General features: G+C 35.9%; 1 protein-coding gene across 1 annotated transcript; it reads right to left on the reverse strand.

The window, feature by feature from the left end:
- Window positions 1-1,865: 1,865 nt before the first annotated feature.
- On the reverse strand, window positions 1,866-3,363 carry LOC147550028 (protein GL2-INTERACTING REPRESSOR 1-like). Its single transcript, XM_086672212.1, has 2 exons — window positions 2,707-3,363; window positions 1,866-2,521 (listed from the first exon to the last, which is right to left on the reverse strand). Exons 1-2 carry the CDS (start codon window positions 2,896-2,898, stop codon window positions 2,111-2,113), a joined length of 603 nt encoding a protein of 200 aa, XP_086528338.1. The 5' UTR covers window positions 2,899-3,363; the 3' UTR covers window positions 1,866-2,110.
- Between the last annotated feature and the right edge of the window lie 19,402 nt (window positions 3,364-22,765).

Genomic DNA, 22,765 nt, shown 5'->3' on the forward strand with positions numbered 1-22,765 from the left:
TAACAGAGACTAACGGATGTTACTGTCAATTTTTCATTACTGTTAGTTCTAGCATTGACGACTCACATTATTTTGCATCGGATGTTACTGTCAATTTTTCATTACTAGTTAGTTAGTAATTAAGGTGGATGCAACCCTGACTTGCTGAGAAAAATTGTTATGATCGATGATTGAACTAGATTAGTAACTCTTATATTTTTTGATATTTTGGATAACATAAAGATACTTAATTGATTTAAAGATTGTTATTTTTTTGACGAGCTAAGTTACTTTGATTTAAGAGTTTACCGTTGTAATTTTTTGACAAAACTAAATTCCTAGATGGATGAATGTGAACAAAGTGTTGGGAACATTATATAAATATTTCAATATTTTTGAATGCAGGTTATATTCATGTTAATGAATTGATGAATGCTACATATGGATTAATCATGTAATTTTTTTTAATATTTTGTACTAAACTTAAGTAGTTTATGAAAGTTTATATGAAAATAATGGAGTTTGCATTGGTTCAAAAGTGGACTTCTTCTACAGAAGAAAAAGTTTTGGTCGTAAACTATGAGTTAATTCCGACCATTTGTTTATATGAATATAATGGAGTTTGCATTGGTTCAAAAGTGGACTTCTTCTACAGAAGAAAAAGTTTTGGTCGTAAACTATGAGTTAATTCCGACCATTTGGCAAAATGATGTGAGTCGTCGATGCTAGAATCTAACAGTAATGAAAAATTGACAGTAACATCCGTTAGTCTCTGTTAACTTTGGATGGAAAGTTAAGTTAAAAAGTTAGTTTTTGTTATCTTTGGATAGAAAATTAAGTCAAAGTTAGTCAATGCTCCAAACTCAAAAAATTTCAAATTTGTGCTCCAAACTCATCACTTGGAACATTACTTTGCCCCTTTTGCAAAATATCCCTAATTGTTTTAATGGAAATTCAATCCAAAATAGCTTCTTCTTTTCAATGCTCAAACCTAACTTCCCATCCCCAACAAACAAACATCTCTCTCTTCCATCCTTAATCACTCTCCTCCTCCTTCACCTGTAATTAATTCCACTCAATTCCACCATCCATCTCTCTTCTTTCTTTCTCTAGTTTTCTTTTTTTCTGCCCCATGGGTACCACATTTTAAGGTTTGCAACAACTCGTAAGCGGAATGCTACTTCTAACGTATCTCCCTTTACAAAATTCCAACCATGTAAAAATTTGGTGACAACGATATTTCCCGTTGTCCCTTGGTTAATTCAAATATTTTTGCTCGAAGTAACGCGAAATTTCCAAGAAAAATGTGATTTGACTTTTAATATAGTTAAAACCACTTTATGTTCACCTCTAAGATTGAATCCATGAGAGTAAAGGGCAAAGATTGCTTTAAGGTGAAGTATAAATTTCTACCAAACTCTTAATTATACCAACAGTGGTGATACAACCACCGGAAGGTGACGAACATTGGAGTGAAAACAATATCAACCGTCAGAATATCCTCAGTATCTTATACACAAATCTACAGAAATTTGATCCTCAAATCAGGACCGTTGATTTCAGTTTAAGTCAGCTTTGACTTTTGTGGCCCTATCATTTTCGATTATCCCAACTCTTAACCTAATTACAATCCTCTTAATGATAACCATGTACTCGATTTAATACCTTCACATGCTCTTGTTTATATTTTTCTTCCATTTTATTAATTTTATTTTCTATATTTTTCTAAAATTTTAAATAATGTACTCCACTAATTGCTTTAGAGAGAGAAAGAGCTGGAGAGAGAGAACCCTACTTGCTCAGAAGATTTAGGCAGTTGGGAATTGAGAGTCAGTTTGTCCTACAAATGTTTGCAGGCAAAGCTAAACAGAGAAAGAGTAGACCCATTACCCTAAATTTGATTGCTATATCCATTAAAATTAAGACAAACACTAAGAACACACATAAGAAAACCCCCTTCACCCAAAATACCAAAATAGTAAGGTTTTCAAGTAAAACCCCATAAAAGAAGTAACAACATTAGATTTAGGTAGAAGATAGAGAGACAGAGAAAGAAACCCTAGTTACTAATTTAACTACTACAGTATATTTAATACCATGCATGGGTAAGCTTCTAACTTCAAGATTTCATCTAATTGTTCTTCCTTGATTTCTTGGTGGTATTGTCATGGAGGAAATCAAGCAAAACAGAGCTTTTGCATTTTGGGCATTTAGGATCATCTTCAGATAACATAACATACATAAGACACCTAGGGCAACCGACAACCACCATTGATGTTGCTTCTGGACTGTCTGAATATTGAAGAGTTTGATCTTCTGTACTATTATTCTCTGATGAAACACATGAAATTGGTGGTGATATTGGTGATGAATTACCAGACTTATTTGGTGATTCAACTCTTGGGTTCCCATTGTTGTAAACCCTTGGTGGTGGTGATAAGTTCAGTTTCAAGTCTAACTTTGGACTCTTCCCGTGTCTACTCATGATTCTTTCGTACCCGATTTCTCCTTCTTTCTTCTCTTTGTAGTAGATTTCACCACTCTATATAACCCAAAAACAAATACCCAGATTAGAATAAGCACAAAAAGAAGTAATTACTATAAATAACTATGAAAACAGAGCAATTTTTTCAAGAATAAATCATGAAAACAGGGGAAAAAAGGCGAAGAACCAGACTGATCATGACTCATACAAGTATATATATATATATATATATATATATATACCTTGAGGTCTAAGAATCTTTGGCAACCTAAAGGAAGAGGATGAGGTTCTTCTAATTCAACAGGTAAGGAATAGTTGTTTGAATGGTGAATTAAGAGGTCTAGAGTGAGAGGAGGGGGAGAACTAGGGTTTGAAAAACTACCAACAACATGAATTTGTTGTTGTTTTTGTTTGCGTTTAAGTTGTAAGGTCATTATATAAGCAATTGAAGGAAAGGAGAGAGATGGGTATTCTTTATAACTTAATTTATTATATGGGGAGAGGTGGAGGCTATAATGAAGTACAGAGAGAGAGAGAGAGAGAGAGAGAGAGAGGTTTGAATGGAATTGAAGGATGGGTAGAAGATGAGTTTAAATTGAGGCCAGAAATTGTATTAATTGTGATGAAAAATCCCAAGGTGTTTGCAGAAGAAAGAAAATTGAAGTAAATATTGCAACTACAAGTACAGAGTTCTTTCATTCATTGCTTTGAGAAAAAGAGGGAGAGAGAGAGAGAGAGTTTTAGAGAGAGAAAGAAGAGTAGAAACAGAGGAACCCACAACAGAGCATGAACTATTATAAAATTTAAACAAAATTTAAGCTTGATTAAAACTTTAAATAAAGATAGCAAGAAAGAAAGAATAAGAGATGTCTTATTTAAACCATCACAATCTCCCCTCTCTCTCTCTCTCCCTACCTATCTCTATCTTTATATACCTCTCTTTGTCCTTCCCCTTTCTCCTGTGAGACTGGTTTTGGTTTTAATTTTCTTACATATTTATAGTTAAACAACTTGGGCAGTTACATTTTTTCCTTTCAAATGAGTTTTTTTCATGAACTTCAGATTATATTTCCAAACCATAAATTTGACCAAAAGTCCCTAAAAAATTTGGGCTTTGGTTAAAAAGGATCAATCAAATTTTTCTTTGGTCTTCAGCTTCCTGAGTACTTTTTTAATTTGCAACGCCTTGCAATAGCTTTGCAACGCTTTGCGACAGCTTTACAACAACTTTGGAGTCTGAACCGCATTGCAACAACTTTGCAACCGCTTTACTACAACTGCATTGCAACCCCTTGCAACACCTTGTAACACCTTTACCTTATTGGATTTTTAACCAAACCAAATACAAATATTTGGGTCTTTAATAAAAGAAGGATTAATTCCGTTTTGAACCCCATATTGTGACCAACTCACAGTTTTGGACCCTAATTGTGTCCGGCAGTTCGTTTTGGCCCCTAAGGGCCAAATCTTTTACTAAATTATCCTCAGGGACCAAAATGAAATTAATTCTGAAAAAAAAAGGATAAAGACACAAAAACCACATCACCTATTTCTTTCTCCTCCATTTCACCTTATCTCTCCTCCATCACACCACCTCCTCTCCACCTCACCTTTCTTCTCCGACGAATGGTCGCCGACCGGAATAAAAATTCAGGCCGGTCACCTTTAACATTAAAAAAAATTCTTTCTCTCTCTTCTTCTTCTTCCTCTCACTTCACACTTCTCTTTCGCTACCACTCTCTCTCTCTACCAACTGTCTGGCGAAGGGGATCCTCCCATTTGCCAGACAGTTGGTAGAGAGAGAGAGTGGTAAAGAAAGAGAAGAGAGGGGAAGAAGAAGAGGAGAGAGAGAGAAAGAAGAAGAAGGGATAGATTTTTTTTATGTGAAAGGTGAGTGGCCTGAAATTTTATTCCGGCCAGCGACACCATTCACCGGAAAAGAAAGGTGAGGTGGAGAGGAGGTAGTGTGATGGAGGAGAGATAAAGTGAAGCGGAGGAGAAAGGAATAGGTGATGTGGCTTTTGTGTCTTTATCCTAGCCCAGGAGCGGACCCACGTTGGGGCCTATGGGGTCACGTGACCCCACGGCCCCGAGCCAGAAAGTCCTATAGTTCCGAGTTATCCGAGTGTTATTTTAATATACATATATAATGGCACCTAAAGTAATGAGTGTGTGGCTCATTGGAGGCTTGCTTAGTTTACCGTGAGGTAGATCATGGGTTCGAGCCCCACCATCCTCTTTTTTGTTGGTTAATTGTTTGAGTGATTTTAAAGGCGCCTTGAAAATAGTATTGGAGCCCATCTAGGAGGCAATTATTAGAGGGCTGAGTATGAAGAAATGGGGGCGCCAATAACAGTTTGAGCAACCCTTTTAAAATTACTCATTTGTTTTTACTCCTATTTTTTTTTGTGTTTATCGTTTGACACAGTAAATTTTCTTTTTAACTCCGATTTTCTTTTTTTAATATTATTTTGTAAACTCAAGTTTGATTTCTACATTTCCTAGTAAACATCCAACCTCTAGTAGCGTTATTTGTATCCTCATATAACCCATGTGCCCTCTTCATCTTTTAATTTTATATATAGTTTCTTACAATATTCTTTTTAAATTCACTCTTATCTCTCTTCCACTCATTCCTTAATTTCTTTATAGTATATGGATTTGTGAAAAAAAATTGATAAAAGGTCATACACATTTGTTTTTTTACTATTTAATATAATCGAATGTGCCCCCACAAAGAGAACTTTCTGGGTCCGCCACTGTCCTAGCCGGTCCTAACTGATTTAGTTCACAAATCCATGGTTTTAAGCTTTTCTATGATTTATTAGAAACATATTGTGAAGTTCATGATGAAGCCAAAGATTTGGAGATTGTTACTTTGAACTGCGGACATAGAGAAGCTGAATAAAAAAAATCAAATCGACACATTTACTAGAAAATTTGTAAGTAGAAAGTAGATGAACTATGCATTTTTTTTTGAGAAAGATGAACTATGCATTAACTAAAGAAAAGCTATGAGTGATGTACTTGAGGTGTAAGCATATGAGTAAGTGTAAAGAAGGTGTAGTTTTCTCTGTTTTGTGAGTGAGTCCTTAAAATTTTATTGTCAGTTAGGTAATACAAAACTTCCTTTCTTCTCTTAGGTTCTCGCTAAAAATAAATTTGTGTAAACCCTGTAGCTGTAACGTTGCTCCTGTTGAAAAATGGGCTTTAAACCAAATTTTGGTTTCGGCCAATATGAAGTGTGAGGAAGTTTGGGCTTGAGTGGTGTTATCAAAATATAAGGGGCAAAGAAGGAAAATGGCTCCTTGAAATTAATTAAAAGAAGTAGTAGAGTTCCTTATGTCTACAACTTGACTAAGCCTAGAGCATCTCCAATGCAACACTCAATCTTAGAAACTCTGAGTGCCACCTAGGATTTTTAGAGTTTTTTCTTAAAACTCCTCTCCAATGCAACGCTCTATTTGGATCTCTAAGATGACATGTCGAGAGTGGAATAGAGATATCTCAAGAGGACACTCTATTTCTAGAGTGTCCTCTTGAGATATCTCTAATTGTCTAACTCATCAATATTTGATTTTCAACCGATAGAAATCAAGTCTTCTATATTTTCTAAAATAACTAATTATTTATTGACAAAAATAACTATGCCACGTAAGTAAATAAGATAAGTTTAGAGTTTTGCATTGGAGACAAAAAAAAATTGAGGATCTCTATTAAGGGCATCAAGGAGTGAGAATCTCAATTGAAACTTGACACATAGGATGAATAGAGATTTTTATGAGTTTTGCATTAGAGATGCTCTTAGAGAGAGAAAGAACTAGGGCTTTCTTTGGAGAAGATCTTTTGTGAAGAAATTTAAAGTAATTCATTGGTATGTATATATGACTATTATCTAATGTTTTTGAATGTCTTTTTCTTGTTAATGAAAGGAACAACAACAATATTTGTGTTTATGATGAATGAAGATTTGTGATTGAAGGATAGTTGGTTTGAGTATATGGTGTTAGATCCTTTATGTTATAGTTATTATTTTTCTTAAATCTCCAACAACTCCTTCAGAAATACAATTTTAATTGCGGAAAATACAACACTCTGAGTAGATATAGAAGGGGTGGAGGTTGTTTTTAGCCTCTTTTCCATGTTCATCACCACCATCACTCCAACCACCATCTCCATTATAAGCACCACTACACCACCACGTGTTTTATGTCCTTATTTCAACAAAAAAAAATGTTCATCACCACCACCACCATCACTCCGACCACCATCTCCATTAGAAGCACTACTACACTACCACGTGTTCTATGCCCTTATTTCAACAACAAAAAAATGTGTTTTATGTCCTCTCCCCCCTTCCTTTCTCTTTTATCCTCTCTCCCCTCATTGTCTCTCCCATCACATTTTTAGTGAAGGAAAGGAGTTTTCTTCACTGGAATTTCGTCTAGGATTTTCCATCTTAACCCTAGACGAAGTTCTTCGGGAGGGAATCATTTTCCTTTGCTCAAACTGTGAGGGAGAGGAAAAAGGAAGGAGGAGACAGAAAGATGGTGGTAGTGGTCGGAATAGTGGTGTAGATGAAGAAGAGGGGCTAAGCACATACCCTTTTGTTCTTAGCCCCTCATATTTTATTTTGTCACTCAAATTTTAGAATCCCTAACGCGACCACCATTCTCACATAAGAAATCCAAGATTCAGCTATCCTTGATCACCCCTTGTGTACTAAGCTGGCTATCTAAAAAGATAGCTCTTTAAGCTCAATTTATGAGAAAATCTATTATATAAAACAGAAGGGAAAACGATGACTGGGACAAACATCCTTATTTAATTATGCATATTGTCTAGAAGCCCTTCTAAAAATTTAAAATATAGTCCTTCGTAGAAATAAAGTTACCTATTTAAAAAACAATAATCTTTTCCTTCTTAGAAATAAAACAGCTAATTTAAGAAAAAAAGAAACAAAATAAATTTCAATCATAATCTATTATATAAAACAGAAGGGAAAACGATGACTGAGACAAACATCCTTATTTAATTATGCATATTGTCTAGAAGCCCTTCTCCAATATTACAGTATAGTCCTTCGTAGAAATAAAGTTACCTATTTAAACAACAATAATCTTTTCTTTCTTAGAAATAAAAATTCTAATGTAATAAAAAAGAAACCAAATAAATTTCAAGGGTTAAAAAAAGAAATAAAAATCTCTCTCTCTCTCTCTCAATAAAATAATAAATAATTTAAGAGAAAATAAACAAAAAAAATAATACAAAAAAATAATAACTAATTAAAATCTCTCTCTCAATAAAATAATAACTAATTAAAATCTCTCTCAAGTGTCCGTGCCCTAGGGCACGGGATATACACTAGTTAAATATAAGGATACAACCTAATATTGATAATGAAATTTTATAGTTGAGTTATCATACAGTAACAAAGCAGGATGTTAATGTAATTTTGTGATATAAGCTTCCATAGTTACTTTACTCATTAAGAGCCCAATAGAAAGTTGATGAACGTCAATTACGATTAAGTATGTGCCCATTTCATTATTTGGAGAGAGATTCAGGTGGCATAAATTTCTATTGTACTTCAATGGAATACATGGATACATGCGGGTTTCTGGCAGCTAGTTCTAGGGCAAATAACATTGTTTTAGGGAAAATAGCATGGATTTTTTGAGTTTATCTCCTCAACACTAATTGATAATTACATTTACCCCCTTCAGTAATTGATAATTGAGTTTATCTACTTAGATTTACTATTTATACAAAATATTAATTAGGATCATGTTTGACGTAAAAAGAAAATTGAAACTAATAATCTACATACAAAATAAGTCTTACGAATCATATTCTTGACTAAACCTAAAACTAAAGTATAAATATGTCAATCCAATCACATAATTCTCTATCTCAATCAAGGATAAATCTTTTTCAAATATTCACTCTCAATCACATATATATTGACACTCTTTATTCTCTCTAAATCAATCACAATATATTCGTAATATTACATTGATTACTAGAATTATTATTATAAATTTGATTTTTGAATTTTAAATCCATGTAATCTGCTCAAATATACATAGATGTATCGTCTTAGTAAATTATGAGAAACTCACACACTGATTTAGTGTGCAAGAGAAAATTTAAATATTTGTTTCTTTACATGGTATCAGTCCTTTGATCCACACCCACGACTTCCAGCTCCATTTTCTTCTTAGCACCCTTCCAGTGGCAACAACTCAAACAATCCATAAGCTTCGTAAAGTAGTTTAGTAGAAGAAAATATTGTTTAGTCGAAGAAAAGTATTTTGCATTGTTTTATTACCTTTGTGCAGGTTATTTAAGGTTCGACAAAGGAGCATTAGATGAGCCTGTTTTTTGGGAGCAAAACGTTTCTCAAGAGCTTCCCATACTGCTCGTGAAGTGGTTAGTCCAACAACCCGAGAAAGGATTGAGTCAGACAGAGATGATAATACCCAACTGAGGAAAATTTGATCATGTTCTTCCCATTTAAGAAATTCAGGGTTAACTTCAGTTGAATTAGGAAGTGTTTGTGGAGGAGGTGAAATGGTTCAATCGTCGTATCCTATAAGTTCTTTTTTTTTGTTGAGATCGTATCCTATAAGTTGATAGCTTTCAAGTAAGGGTTTAAATTGGGTTAGCAATAATAAATAATTGGTTTCATCAGCTTGACAGAGATCAAATAGTTTATATGAAACTTATGGATTGTTTGAATTGTTGCCATTGGTAAGGTGCTAAGAAGAAAATGAAGCTGGAAGTCGCGGTTGTGGAGTAAAGGACTGCTACCATGTAGAGAAACAAATGGAGTATTTGAATTTTCTCTTGCACACTAAATCAGTGTGTGAGGTTCTCATTATATAGTAATACAATGCATCTATATATGGACAGATTACATGGATTTAAAATTCAAAAATCAAATCTACAATAATAATTCTAGTTACGAATATTAGAGCGTTTGTTAAAAAAATAAACCTTCTCAAATGGGACACTCTATTGACAAACCATGATGACGTGAAAACATTTATTATAGAAATTCTCAAAAAAGACACTCTAAAATTAGAGTCTCTTTTTGAGTTTTCTAAGTGTCACCATACCACACTTTAAAATTTAAATCAATAAAAATCTTTCATGTTAACTACTTTTTTCTATTAAATTTAAGAGAGTGCCATGTGTATTGGACAAAATTATTATAGAAGTCTTAATGGGAAAGAAATTTTTTAGGTCATCTCTATTTTGCCACCTAAAAAGAAATTCTTAGTTGAAACACAACTAGAATTTTTAGAGTTTTTCTTAAATGTCCCATTGGAGATGCTCTTGACAAGTTAAGAAAACTCAATAAGTTAGGAAAACTCAACAAGTTCTTTACTCATTTCTCTGTTTGGGCCTTAATTAGCTCATGGGCCTTCATGGGTCAAATAAGGGGAATAAATGGGAGATTGTCTAGTAAGTAAATGTATTAAATAACAAGCTACTAATAGGAAATGGGTCTTAATTCAGGGTTTAATGAGTGCCAGCAAATGCCAAGTACTTGTGGTTCTTCTCCATTTAATTCCATCTTATTGCTGGTTTTGAGATAAATACACATTTATGTCTCTCATTTACTGCTTCAAATTTACTTTGTTTTTAATTGTTTCATTAAGTTTATGATTGATTCTTAGTTTTGTTTTAGGGTTTTACTATGTTATTTGTTTATAAACAAAACTAGCCGTGTTTAACCTTTCAGAATATGCCTAGTGTGTGGGAATATAATGCGATTACTAAAAATTACCGACCCAAAAAATGATATTCTAGCTCGGGGATTATCTAAATTACAAAAGTATTTAGCTTTTATTAATTGAACCAGCGGGTCTTGAGATTTAGCCTTAATCCTTCGAGTTTACTTTCGTGAAAAGACAGAAGAATATGAGTGCCCAAGCATCCTGTCTTTTTTATTTTCAATAGAAGTTGGAGGTCAAAGATTGGAGAGGTAGACTTTTGACAATTTTTCTTTTTTATAATCTTCCAACACCAAATCACGATTTTAAATCCCACATACCCTACTTAAATATAGTACAAAACTAATCTCTTTAAACCCTACTCGAGAAAATCAGATTAAGATATAGTAAAGCTTTTTGTTTGACTCTTTGTTACTTAGTTAGTGTTATATTAGTGGGCTTATTAATGTTATGGCTTTTTACTTGATTCATTTCTTCTATACTCAGTGGTTGATACGTGTTTATTTTTCAAAAAATTCACAAAAACTATAAACATACTACAGTATATAGTGTATGGTGTATGAGCAAAATCTTTAGAAAGGAAAATGAATTAATTAGTCTCGTGGATCGAAGATTTTTTTAACAACATCCAAGCACTTGAATGCAATCGTGCATGTATAAAATAATCAACAAAGAAAAGTAATAATCACAATCTGTGAAAATGTGCAATTTAAACCTCACTTATTCAATTATTCCGACTTATATATTTACTAAATTTATAATAATTTACTTGTGGATTGTACGTGAGAACTTTAACAATAAAAAACTATTTCGCGTAAGCCTTGCTTCTATTTTTGTTCTTTTTGTTGAAAGAACACTTGCTTCTATTAGAAAACAAAAATTTAGTGTTGACAAAATTAAGCAACACATTGATTATTGAAATCAAATCTTGCTTAGACTTTATAAAGAATTAGATACTACGTCGCGCTACTTGGTGCTGTGATTATATATGCAAAAGAAGTTTCTTGAGTAAGGCCATTATGTATATAACTTATCTACCTATTGGTGTTGAATTGGCCTTCCACAAACTTAAGACGTCGAGTGTTTTTCTTTTAACCCGAAGGATAAGGTAGTCCTTTTAAAAGGAGAATATAAACCTTGAGGCATGCAATAGCAAAATAAAAAACTTGACTTTTGTTTATACGCAAAATTAACTCCCCAAGTTTGAAGGAGAGGTCCTCACGGTAACTAAATGTTTTGCAAAAAGATTCTCTGCCGTTTAGGGCTTTTTCTCTGAGAAATTGAGTTCTCGCCGGACACCATAACTAGGGTATGGTAGATCGGCAAAACCCTAGTCATCACTTTGATTATTCTACTAATACAATGGAAAAAGACCTAGAAACAATGGTTACGCTAATGGGAAACCTAATGGGAAAGGAAGATGAAAGAAGAGTAAAGTTGAGTGAGGCAGACACAAAATCGGAAGATGAAGGCAGGAAAAGCTTGGTAATAAAACTAATATCAGGGAGAACCATAAACATGAATATACTTAAGGAAATCTTATTCAGGGCATGGAAACCCATAGGTAAAATCTGGGTGAATGAGTTCTGTGACAACTCCTACCTCATAAATTTTGAACTTATGGATGATAAAGAGAAGGTTGAGGAGGGATCACCATGGTACGTCCAAGATGACCTAATGCTATGGGAAAGATGTGAACGAAACAAGCTCCCGTCAGACTATAAGTTTAACAAGATAGATTTTCACGTTCAAATTCATGGATTACCAGTTGAGTACTTGACGATTGAGGCGGTGAGAAAGATTGGTCTTATGATAGGAGAACCAAAACCTATTCCTGCCGACGAGGTAAGCAAGTGGGGGAGATATGCCAGAATTAGAGTTAGCATAAATGTTACACAAGCCTTAAAACCAGAGGTGAAGATTGAGTTATCTAATAACAAGTTATGCACATTAGTAATAAAGTATGAAAAATTGATTAGATGTTGCTACTACTGTGGAAAACTTGGCTATATAATGGCTGATTGTGAAACAAAGGCGAAGGTTCGGGAAGCAATATCTGACAAGTGGCCGGTAGAGATACAAGAGAAAGCTAAAGAACTATTATTACCAAGGTTTAGTGATAGTATGAAAGCAGAATTTAAACCCAAAAATCAGCTTCAGAAAAATAAGATGATCGGAGAAGAAAGCGATGGACGAAATTCGGTGAAGGCAAATACAGGAAATTGGTTACCCCGAAAAGCTGGCGAAAACAACTCTAACAATTTTGAAAAGCTTCCTAACCGGAACCAATATGTGAATTTGGATGGGGAAGCTACTCATAATCATGAATCACTGTTAGAAAACTCTACCAAAACTACTACCCAAGTCGGGCTTGACGAGGATACTATCTCTGAAATTGTCATTATACCGTTCAAAAACAATAGAAACTTGCAAGGCCGGGACGATTCTATACTATCAAATAATGGGAAATTTTTGACTGATCCAGGGGTGGAGAATTCGGTTAGGAAGGGTGAACAAACTGTAGGGAATAGTCTATTGGGCTCTACAACAATTATACAATCAGGAAAAGAAACTCTCAAAGAGCAGGAATGCTTACAAACACATTCACCAATGGATATTGAACTGGGAAGAAAACAACTCCTGAGCAGACCCATTAATGAAATGAATGAAGGCAAGAAGTTAGATGAGGAACAAAGTTGGAAAGAAGGACGAATTGAATCAGATAAAGAGCAGGCAAAGTGTAAGAATATGACGCAACTTGATCGCTTTGAGCATACGCGTAGCCGTGGTTCTTGGATGAAATTAGCTAGAGAAGTGAACAAATTCCAACCTGCAAAAACCGAATTGAATTTAACAATTACAAAGAGAGGTAGGGACATGAGTATTCAAGAGGTTGAAATGGTGGAAGAGGGTGGTAAAAGAAGAAAACTGGATGATGAACTTGTTGAAAAGGAAAGGGTGACGGCGGCCAGCCCCATAAGGCTGCTCAACCAATGATAGTACAAAGTTGGAATTGTCGGGGAGTGGGGAATGCTCCGACAATTCTGTCCGTGAATACATTCCTCCGGGCAATTAAACCATCCATTATTTTCTTGTCCGAAACGAAATTATCACAACAATCATCGGATCGTTGGATTCAACAGTTAATTTACAAGAATTACTTTATAGTGCCGTCTGTGGGCCTAAGTGGAGGCTTATGGTTGCTTTGGGATGACGAAATTGATATTGAAATTGTGACATCTTCGAGTAATCATATACACTCAAGGATTAAGGAGATAGGGAAAGGAGAAAAGTGGAGCTTATTATCAGTATATGGACCTCCTTGTACAAATAACAGAGAACATTTTTGGAACTTCTTACGAGATTTTGCTACTCAAACACAAGAACCTTGGTGCGCAATGGGTGATTTCAATGCGATTCTAATGGAGTCCGAAAAATGGGGAGGGAGATTAAACAAAAAAGCTGCAGAACAGTTCAAAGAGATGGTTCATGATTGTAATCTGATAGATTTGGGGTATTCGGGACCTGCCTATACATGGTCCAACGGTCGTGGAATTTCACATCACATTAGGGAGAGGTTAGACCGAGTACTTGTGAATCCAGATTGGCGTATTCGATTTCAGGGTGCATTAGTAAAACACTTGCCAAGAGTTAATAGCGACCATGCACCAATTATCTTAAATACTTCTAAATCTCATATTAAAGGACCAATTCCATTTAGGTTTGAGGCACATTGGGTGATTCATGAGGAGTTTGAGGAGATGATGAAGGAGAATTGGAACCAAATTAGTGGAGATTTTTCTCAGAAATTGAATCAAATGGCTACTAGATTGACATACTGGAGTAAAAGGAGGGTTGGTCAATTATTTGAACAAATTAAATTGGCCGAAGCCGAGTTGATGGAGATTCAAAATCAACCACCTACTAAGGTTGGTATTGAGGAGGAGAACTTGCTAAAAGAAAAATTGGGAAGATTGAGAAATTTAGAAGAGGTGTTTTGGCGGCAAAGAGCAAAGAAACATTGGGTGGAAGACAATGATAAAAACACTAGGTTTTTTCACTTGTCTGTACTGAATCGAAGAAGGAAAAATAACATAAATGCAATAAAGATGGCGGACCAAAGTTGGTCTTCGGATCCAAAAAAAATTACTAACGTGTTTATTGATCACTTTTACAGGGCTTCAAGAGCGGAACAAGTTACAGAATTTCCTAATGGACTGGCGATGACGGAACAACCACTACTGGCAACAGAAAACCATATGATTAGTCAAGCACCGTCAAAAGAGGAAATTTGGAATACAATAAAGGCGATGAAATCGGGTAAAGCTCCAGGTCCGGATGGATTTTCTACAATCTTCTACAAAAAGTGTTGGTGTACTATTGGAGATGAGGTGACAACCCAAATCAAAAATGTATTCGAATCAGGTCAGCTACAAGGTAAATTGAATCACACCTTTATAGCTTTAATCCCAAAAGTGAAGAATCCAGAAACTCCAGCTGATTTTAGACCTATCTCACTATGCAATGTTCTATACCGGATCGTCACTAAAATATTGACCAACAGATTACGACCACTATTAGGGAATTTGGTTTCAGAAGTCCAAAATGCTTTCGTGCCGGGACGTAAGATTTCTGACAATATTATTGTTGCTCAAGAAATTTTTCATTCGATTGCTCATACGTCTGCGAAAGAAGGGTCGTTTGCTTTAAAGGTCGACATGGCCAAAGCATATGATAGAATAGATTGGCAGTTTCTGAGTGAGGTATTGAGAAGATATGGGATCCTGGGAAATACACACCAACTTATAATGAATTGTGTGTCTACTCCATCTTTCTCGATATTACTAAACGGACGACCAAAAGGTCATTTTTATAGTAAGCGGGGACTTAGACAAGGATGCCCACTTAGTCCGTATTTGTTTATTCTATGTTCTGAAACCCTCACTAAACTCATGATACATGCAGAAAATAGTGGACTTTATAATGGGTTGAAAGTGAATAGATATGCCCCAAGTGTGAGCCATCTTATGTTTGCAGACGATTTATTCTTCTTCGGGAAAGCCTCGGAAGATAATGTTAATCAGCTGAAAAATATATTAGAGATTTATGCTAATTGTTCTGGACAGTTAATCAATTATCAAAAATCATCGATACAATTTAGCAAGAATTGTGATACTGACATATTAGGGGTGAAAGAGATGAAGGAGGAGATGTCTATTTAGGGAATTACTTGTTGAAGCCCAAACACAAAATAGCATCTTATGACTTTATCATCAACAAAATTGAGAAGAAGTTAATGGGGTGGAAAAGAAACTCGTTATCGCATGCTGGCAGAACGATCTTACTCAAAAGTGAACTAGCTTCTATACCAATATACTTTTTGTCGACAAATATTGCTCCAAAAGGTGTTATTGATAAAATTGAGAGGTGCCAAAGAAATTTTTGGTGGGGACACAATACGGCAAAATCGAAGATGCACTATATTAATTGGAGGAAACTACAAGCAAAACAAAAAGATGGTGGTCTAGGCATAAGGGATATGGGAATGGTTAATCAATCGATGGTGGGAAAATTAACTTGGAGGTTCTTAAACGAACCAAAGGCTTTATGGGTAAAATTATTGAAGGCTAAATATCTCAAAAGCGAAGACTTTTGGAGTTATAAGGCCAAAACGTCCACCACTTCCACATGGAAAAGCATGTTGGAGATGAGAAATTTTATTCAAAACGGCACTTGTTATTCGGTGGGAGATGGCTCAAAGATTCGGATTTGGGAAGACCCTTGGGTACCAAATTTAAGAGGGTTCAAACCAAATAAAAAAGAGGGTTATCAAGAGATTCCAAACCTTTTCCTTGTTAGGGACTTACTAACTGTTGAAAAGAATTGGAATTTGCAATTATTAACAGTGATGTTTGATGAAGTTTCTGTGAAAGCTATTAAACAAATTCCGGTGACCAAAGAAGGAGGGGACGACCAACTCGTTTGGGTACATACGACAAAAGGTAATTTCACTTCCAAATCACTTTATACTTCTATTGCAAAGGAGAAACCATCTTCCTCCTCTTCTTTCACCGAGTTGCCGTTTGGCATTACTTGGAGAAGGATCTGGACAAAGATAAATCTAGCTCCACGAGTTAAAATGTTTGTTTGGAGAGTGTTACATGATGCATTACCCACAAAGTCAAGGGCGCTTAAATACAATCCTCAAATTTCAAAAGAGTGCTCTATGTGTAAGGAAGAAGAAGAGGGCCTCGATTATGTTTTAAGAACGTGTAGGGTGGCGAGAGAAACGTGGCTGAGTTCACCTTTAAATTTGAGGGTGGAAGGAGATGAAAGGTTCCAAGACCTAATGTGTCGTTGGTTAGCTAGCAGTGAAGAGGAAGAGGTGATAGAACTTCGAATATATGTAGCTTGGTTTCTTTGGAAAGCTAGAAATAAATGTGTGTTTGAAGGGGAGAAACCGAACTGCTATTCGGTCATTCGGGAAGCCCAAGCTATGCATAAAGATTTCTCTGGCTTAACTAGTTATCAAATGGTTACTGAAGACAATGAAAATGATGGGGCTCAAAAGTTTTGGGTTCCACCCGATAATGATCGGCTCAAAATTAATTTTGATGCAGCTTTTGTTGGGGAAAGAGCTGCTTTAGCGGCAGTGTGTAGAGGAAAAGACGGAGCGTTTATTTTGGCAGCTACTTCTCTTACCGAGGCTTCGTCAGCCTTGGAAGCTGAAGCAAAGGCAGCGAAGCTGGCGATGAATCTAGCTTCCCGTATTCCTGAGTATGAGTGCACAATTGAGGGAGATGCTTTGTCGGTCATTAAAGCATGCTTGTCAAACCCTGAAGATGGACCTTGGAGAATCAGACCAATAATTATGGAGATAAAAAATGAAGCTCAGAAACTTAGAAATTGTTTGTTTCTGTTTTGTCCGCGACTGGCAAATCAGACAGCTCATTTGTTAGCTACGGATGCTTTTAATTTAAGCTTAAACCAGACTATGGAGATCACTATGGCTCCTAGATGTATTGTAAGTCAATTGACGAGTGATAGAACAAATATTTCTCTGAGCTCGAGTAGCTAATAAATTTAGGCATTAGCCTCTTTTCATCAAAAAAAAAAAGGAGAGGTCCTCTGTATCAGTGGCCATTGTTCTAAATGTGATCTTCTTGCATTTGGGATAATAAAAGTGTAGCTTGATGAAAGCAACATCTAATTTTCCTGTTCCAGTTACTAGCTTAACTTGTGTGTTTTGACATATGAGTTTGATAATTTTTGTAATCTTTTACTTCATTTATTTGACACCTCCAAAATTAAGTGCATAAAATCTTCAAGGGTTAAATAATTTTGAGAAATTTGGCCAAAACTCCCTAAAAAATATGGGTTTTGGTTAGAAAGGATCAGTCAATTTTTTTTAGTACTCAACTCTTTATGTACTTTTTTAATTTGTAGTACCTTACGCTAGCTTTCCAACACTTTGCGACACCTTTGCAACGTCTTGCCAAAACTTTGCAACATCTTGCTACCGTTTTGAAGCGCCTTGCAACAGCTTTACAACAACTTTGGAGCGCCTTGCAACACCTTACAACAACTTGTAACACCTTACAACAGCTTTGCAACGCCTTGCAAAATCTTTACAAAAAATATTGAGATTTTAACCAAACAAAATACAAATATTTGGGTTTGAAGCAAAACAAAATGTAACTTGTCTTTTCTTCGACCCAATTTCCTGAATAACTTACTTTATTCACTACAAAAAAAAATGCCCAATAGGGACATACGTTTTTACGTCTGTCCCTAATAAAATAGTAATAGGGACAATTTTATGCTATTTGCCCCTTATTGGATAACAATGGGCACTCTTTACGCCTTTATGTCTTTGGTGTATTTTTTCTTGTGTTAAAAATTAATTGCATGTAAGTTAGGTCAAGTTTTTATATGATGTTAGAGATATAAGCTCACATGCCTTGTTAATTGTATTATATCGTACTGATGTGTAAGAGGCAGTTTCCATGTTGGCCGGTTTCCAAATTGAGAAAGACGGTTTTGGGTCAATTGGCGGTTTCCAATTGATGAGAGGCGGTTTGTTTTGGATATAGGCGGTTTCCAATTTTGGCACCAAAATTTAGAAACCAAAGTTCTTTTTTATGAGGCTTGTTATGACGGTGGATATCCTATATAAATAGGGGTTTGAGTGCTTGTAATTTACAACCAACACCAACACAAGCAACAACAACTCTTCTTTAGAGAGAGCTAAAGAGAGAGAGCAAGTGAGAGAGAAAATTTTTGTTCATAGTTTTGAGCGGTGTTTAATTTCTCGGTCGTCGAAGATTTAGTATAGAAGGTTAATTCTATACGGTATCATCTTGGGACGAACTTGCGGGTTGTGTTAGTCGTCTTCATCTATCCTTCAATAAAGATTTCTTGTTCGTCCGAGGACGTAGGCTTTAAAGCCGAACCTCGTTAAATTCTGTTCGCATATTTGATTTTGGCTTAGCTTTTCAATTAATCTTCATAATCGGATCAATTTCTAGGATAGGTTCGATAGCTTCCGCGACTTTTAGTACCAACATGATGGTTGAGGTTTTGCAGACTATGTACAATGTTACTGCGGTGAAGAGTTTCAATCATGTCGAGCAGTGGTTCAGGGAGATCGATAGATGTGCAAATGATAGTGTGTGCAAGTTTCTTGTTTTTTCATATGTGCAGGTTTCTTGTTGTTAGATAAATACTATTTGGTATGTTGGACTGGTTACGTAACATACATCTTGGACGTTCTTTTGTTAATATTTGTTAAATGCTCTAGTTAGTCAAGGTCGACAATAGCTACAAGCGGATTACATTATCTTTTCGTATGAAAAAAATAGTATTGAATGTCAATGTTTCAATTCGTTTTAAGTGGAAGCGTCAAATTTATTTGCTTATGGGCAGGTTCTATTTAAAAATATTTGTCTCAAAACGAATTCCTGCAATATTTGTAGGGATAGCTCTCAGCTTTCCAAACGCAAGCTACAAAAAGTTCCCACAGAATTTGTAGGGACGACAATTAATTGTCCCGAATGCAAGCTGGAGAAAATTCCCTGCGATTTATAGGGACGGTAATTAATTGCCCCGAAAAATAAACTTCCGCCAAAATTTTAGGGACAGATGACAATGGTCCCGATTGTGAACCGGGAAAAACTCCCGCCAAACTTTTAGGGAGAGTTACTAATTGTCCCTGAACATCTTTGCTACGAGGACAGATGTAAATTACCCCCCTCCCCCTGTCCCGCAGAATTTGTAGGGACGACAATTAATTGTCTTGAATGCAATCTAGGGACGATAATTAATTGACCCGAAAAATAAACTTCCGCCACAATTTTAGGGACAGATGACAATGGTCCCGATTGTGAACCGGGAAAAACTCCCGCCAAACTTTTAGGGAGAGTTACTAATTGTCCCTAAACATCTTTGCTACGAGGACAGATGTAAATTACCCCCTCCCCCTGTCCCGCAGAATTTGTAGGGTCGACAATTAATTGTCTTGAATGCAAGCTGGAGAAAATTCCCTGCGATTTATAGGGACGATAATTAATTGCCCCGAAAAATAAACTTCCGCCAAAATTTTAGGGACAGATGACAATGGTCCCGATTGTGAACCGGGAAAAACTCCCGCCAAACTTTTATGGAGAGTTACTAATTGTCCCTAAACATCTTTTCTACGAGGACAGATGTAAATTATCTCCCCCCCCCCCCCCCCCACACCACACAAAAAACAGTATTGGGGCAAAAGAATCTGTCCCGAAACTGTCCAAAATACTATTTGGAAGGACACTTTCACCGACAGATAAACCCCGTCCCCAAAACTCTGTTTGGGACGATTTTGCGATTTTGAAATAGTGTTTGTCTGTCCCTAATGACCATGTTTTTTGTAGTGATTTTCGTTCAGAAGGAATTGGTTTCCGGTGAGTTTTTTGTGCTCCTGCAGCTGTAGGAGAGAGAGAAAGGAGATCTGAATTTGTGAATTACAAAAGGAACAAGAAACCTTCATAGAGAAGGTCAAAATAGGTATTTGCTGAAAATTTGGTTGCGTCCAGATTTGTAATGATACATAGAGAATATGAATTGGACTAAACATAGAGAATATGAATTGGACTAAACATTGAATTTGAAAATGTTTTTTGACTTCGCCCTTGGAAAATGCTAACGAACCTTAATATGAACTCAGACCACCCTTGGTTAGTCATAGGTGATCTTAATAGCATTCTCGATCCACAAGAAAAGTGTGGCGGTAAGGACTTGTCTAACTCATCCCTCCCCAAAATATTAGACGTCATTCAGCAGTTACGTTTGGTTGATTTAGGTTTCCAGGATAACCCGTTTACGTGGTCCAATCGCCAATTAGGTGGAAACCTAATTCAAGAGAGACTGGATAGAGCTCTCGTCAATGATACTTGGCTTCAATCCTTCCCCAACTCCAACCTAGCTCACCTAAACACTAGTGGATCGGATCACAATCCTATTCTCCTTAACACCATAAACATTAATCAACCTAAACCTAAACCTTTTAAATGCATCAGAACATGGATGTCGCACCCAGATTGCCATGATTTCATAGCAAGTAAATGGAATAGTAACAACCTTAATTCTCCTCAACACATTCAAACAAACTTATCTAGTTTAGGCAAACACCTATCTAAGTGGAACAGGGAAGTGTTTGGGAACCTAGACCTGCAAATTAAAACCACCATAGCAGCCATTCAGAACTCTAAAAATAACAATGAACTTATTACTCTCAAAACTCGACTAGAAGAGCTTTACAAGCAACAAGAAAGTCAGTGGAAGGAAAAATCTCGTAATAACTTCATCACATTAGGGGACAAAAATACTAAATATTTCCACTCCCAAGCCATACAGAGAAATCGTAGTAATCGTATTTTGGCAATAAAAGATCTAAATGGGGAGTGGAAGGATGACATTAATGATATCTTCAACATCTTCACTGACCACCTCCTCACCATTAACACTACCTCCAATTGTAGTAGCTCTCACATCATTCTTAATCTCTTCAACCCTATCATAACCCAATCTCAAAATACAGAAATGATAGCAATCCCAGACAGAACTGAGATTGATCTTGTTATCCAGTGGCTGAAAAAGGATGCTGCTCCTGGTCCTGATGGCTATCCTCCTTTTTTCTTCCAATCCAACTGGGATACTGTCAATAAGGATATTTACCAATTAGTTCAAAATTTCTTCCAAACAGCAGAACTTCCTCCAGATACAAATCATACCCACATCTGTCTTATTCCCAAAACAGCCGTGCCTCAATCCCCAACAGACTACAGGCCTATTAGTCTGCTAAATACTACTTACAAAATCATTACTAAAATTCTTGCAGAGAGACTTAAAATCCACCTAAACCAATTCATCTCTCCTTTCCAAGCAGTCTTTGTCCCAGGTAGACAAATATCTGACAACATCATTATGGGTCAAGAGATTATCCACTCGTTTAAAAAAATGAAAGGAGCAAAGGGATATTTTGGCCTGAAGCTAGACATGTCGAAGGCTTTTGATAGAATTGAATGGTCTTTTTTTACTGATATTATGCACAAGCTTGGTTTTTCTGATCATTGGATCAACATGATTTCCAACTGCATCTCTACCTCCTCTATGTCTGTCCTTATAAATGGTCACCCAGGACCAAAATTTCATCCTTCCAGAGGCATTAGACAAGGGGACCCCTTGTCTCCTTTCATGTTCACTTTAGCCATGGAAGGACTAAGCCGAATTCTAGAATCATCTCCCGATAATAATAAATTTTTAGGATTTCCCACTAACAACCCGAATCTAACCATCTCCCATCTTCTCTTTGCTGATGATTGTATCATTTTCAGAAAAAATTCTCTAGAGAATGTGCATAATCTGAAAACCATCCTTAGTCTTTTCTGTTCAGCTTCTGGACAAACTATAAACTACAATAAATCTAATATATTCTACTCCAAAAACTCTCATCCAAAATTTAAACGCATAATCATGAGAACTCTAAAAGTAAAATATGCTTCTACTTTAGAAAAATATCTTGGAACGCAGCTTTTCATCGGAACCCACAAAACAAAATTTTTTAATAGTATTCTAGATCATATTAAGAATAAATGATCTAAATGGAACCACTCTTTCCTTTCTTAGGTCGGTCGTACAGTAGTTGTCTAAGCTGTAGCGACAGCCGTTCCTCGATATCAGATGCAATGCTTTGTCATTCCCAAAGGCATAAGCAAACGCATAGTGACTTTTCAAAAGTTCTTCTGGTGGGGAAAGTCCAAAGACATTTGTACGAAAGCTTGGTCGTACATCTGTCTTCCGAAAAACTAGGAGGGCTAGGTATTCATCATCCTCATATAGATAACACAACCCTCCTAAGCAAGCTAGCATGGAGACTCAAGTCTGGCCCAAATGCCATTTGGGTTAAATTCCTGAAAGCCAAATATTTTCCTAAGACGGACTCTCCGGGTCCGGCAAATCCCATCACTCATGGAATTGGAAAGTAATTAAAAAACACTATGATCTTATTAATAGTCATATCACT

Source organism: Eschscholzia californica, unplaced genomic scaffold, assembly GCF_041429995.1.
Source record: "Eschscholzia californica isolate CP2 unplaced genomic scaffold, dmEscCali1.0.p SCAF_3, whole genome shotgun sequence".
Classification (NCBI taxonomy): domain Eukaryota; kingdom Viridiplantae; phylum Streptophyta; class Magnoliopsida; order Ranunculales; family Papaveraceae; genus Eschscholzia; species Eschscholzia californica.

Bases quoted from the DNA above. Each gene is read 5' to 3' on its own strand.
- LOC147550028 (XM_086672212.1), bottom strand. From the start codon at position 2,898: ATGACCTTACAACTTAAACGCAAACAAAAACAACAACAAATTCATGTT. The intron at 2,522-2,706 runs GTATATATATAT...TGGGTTATATAG, and splicing joins AAAGATTCTTAGACCTCAAG to AGTGGTGAAATCTACTACAA.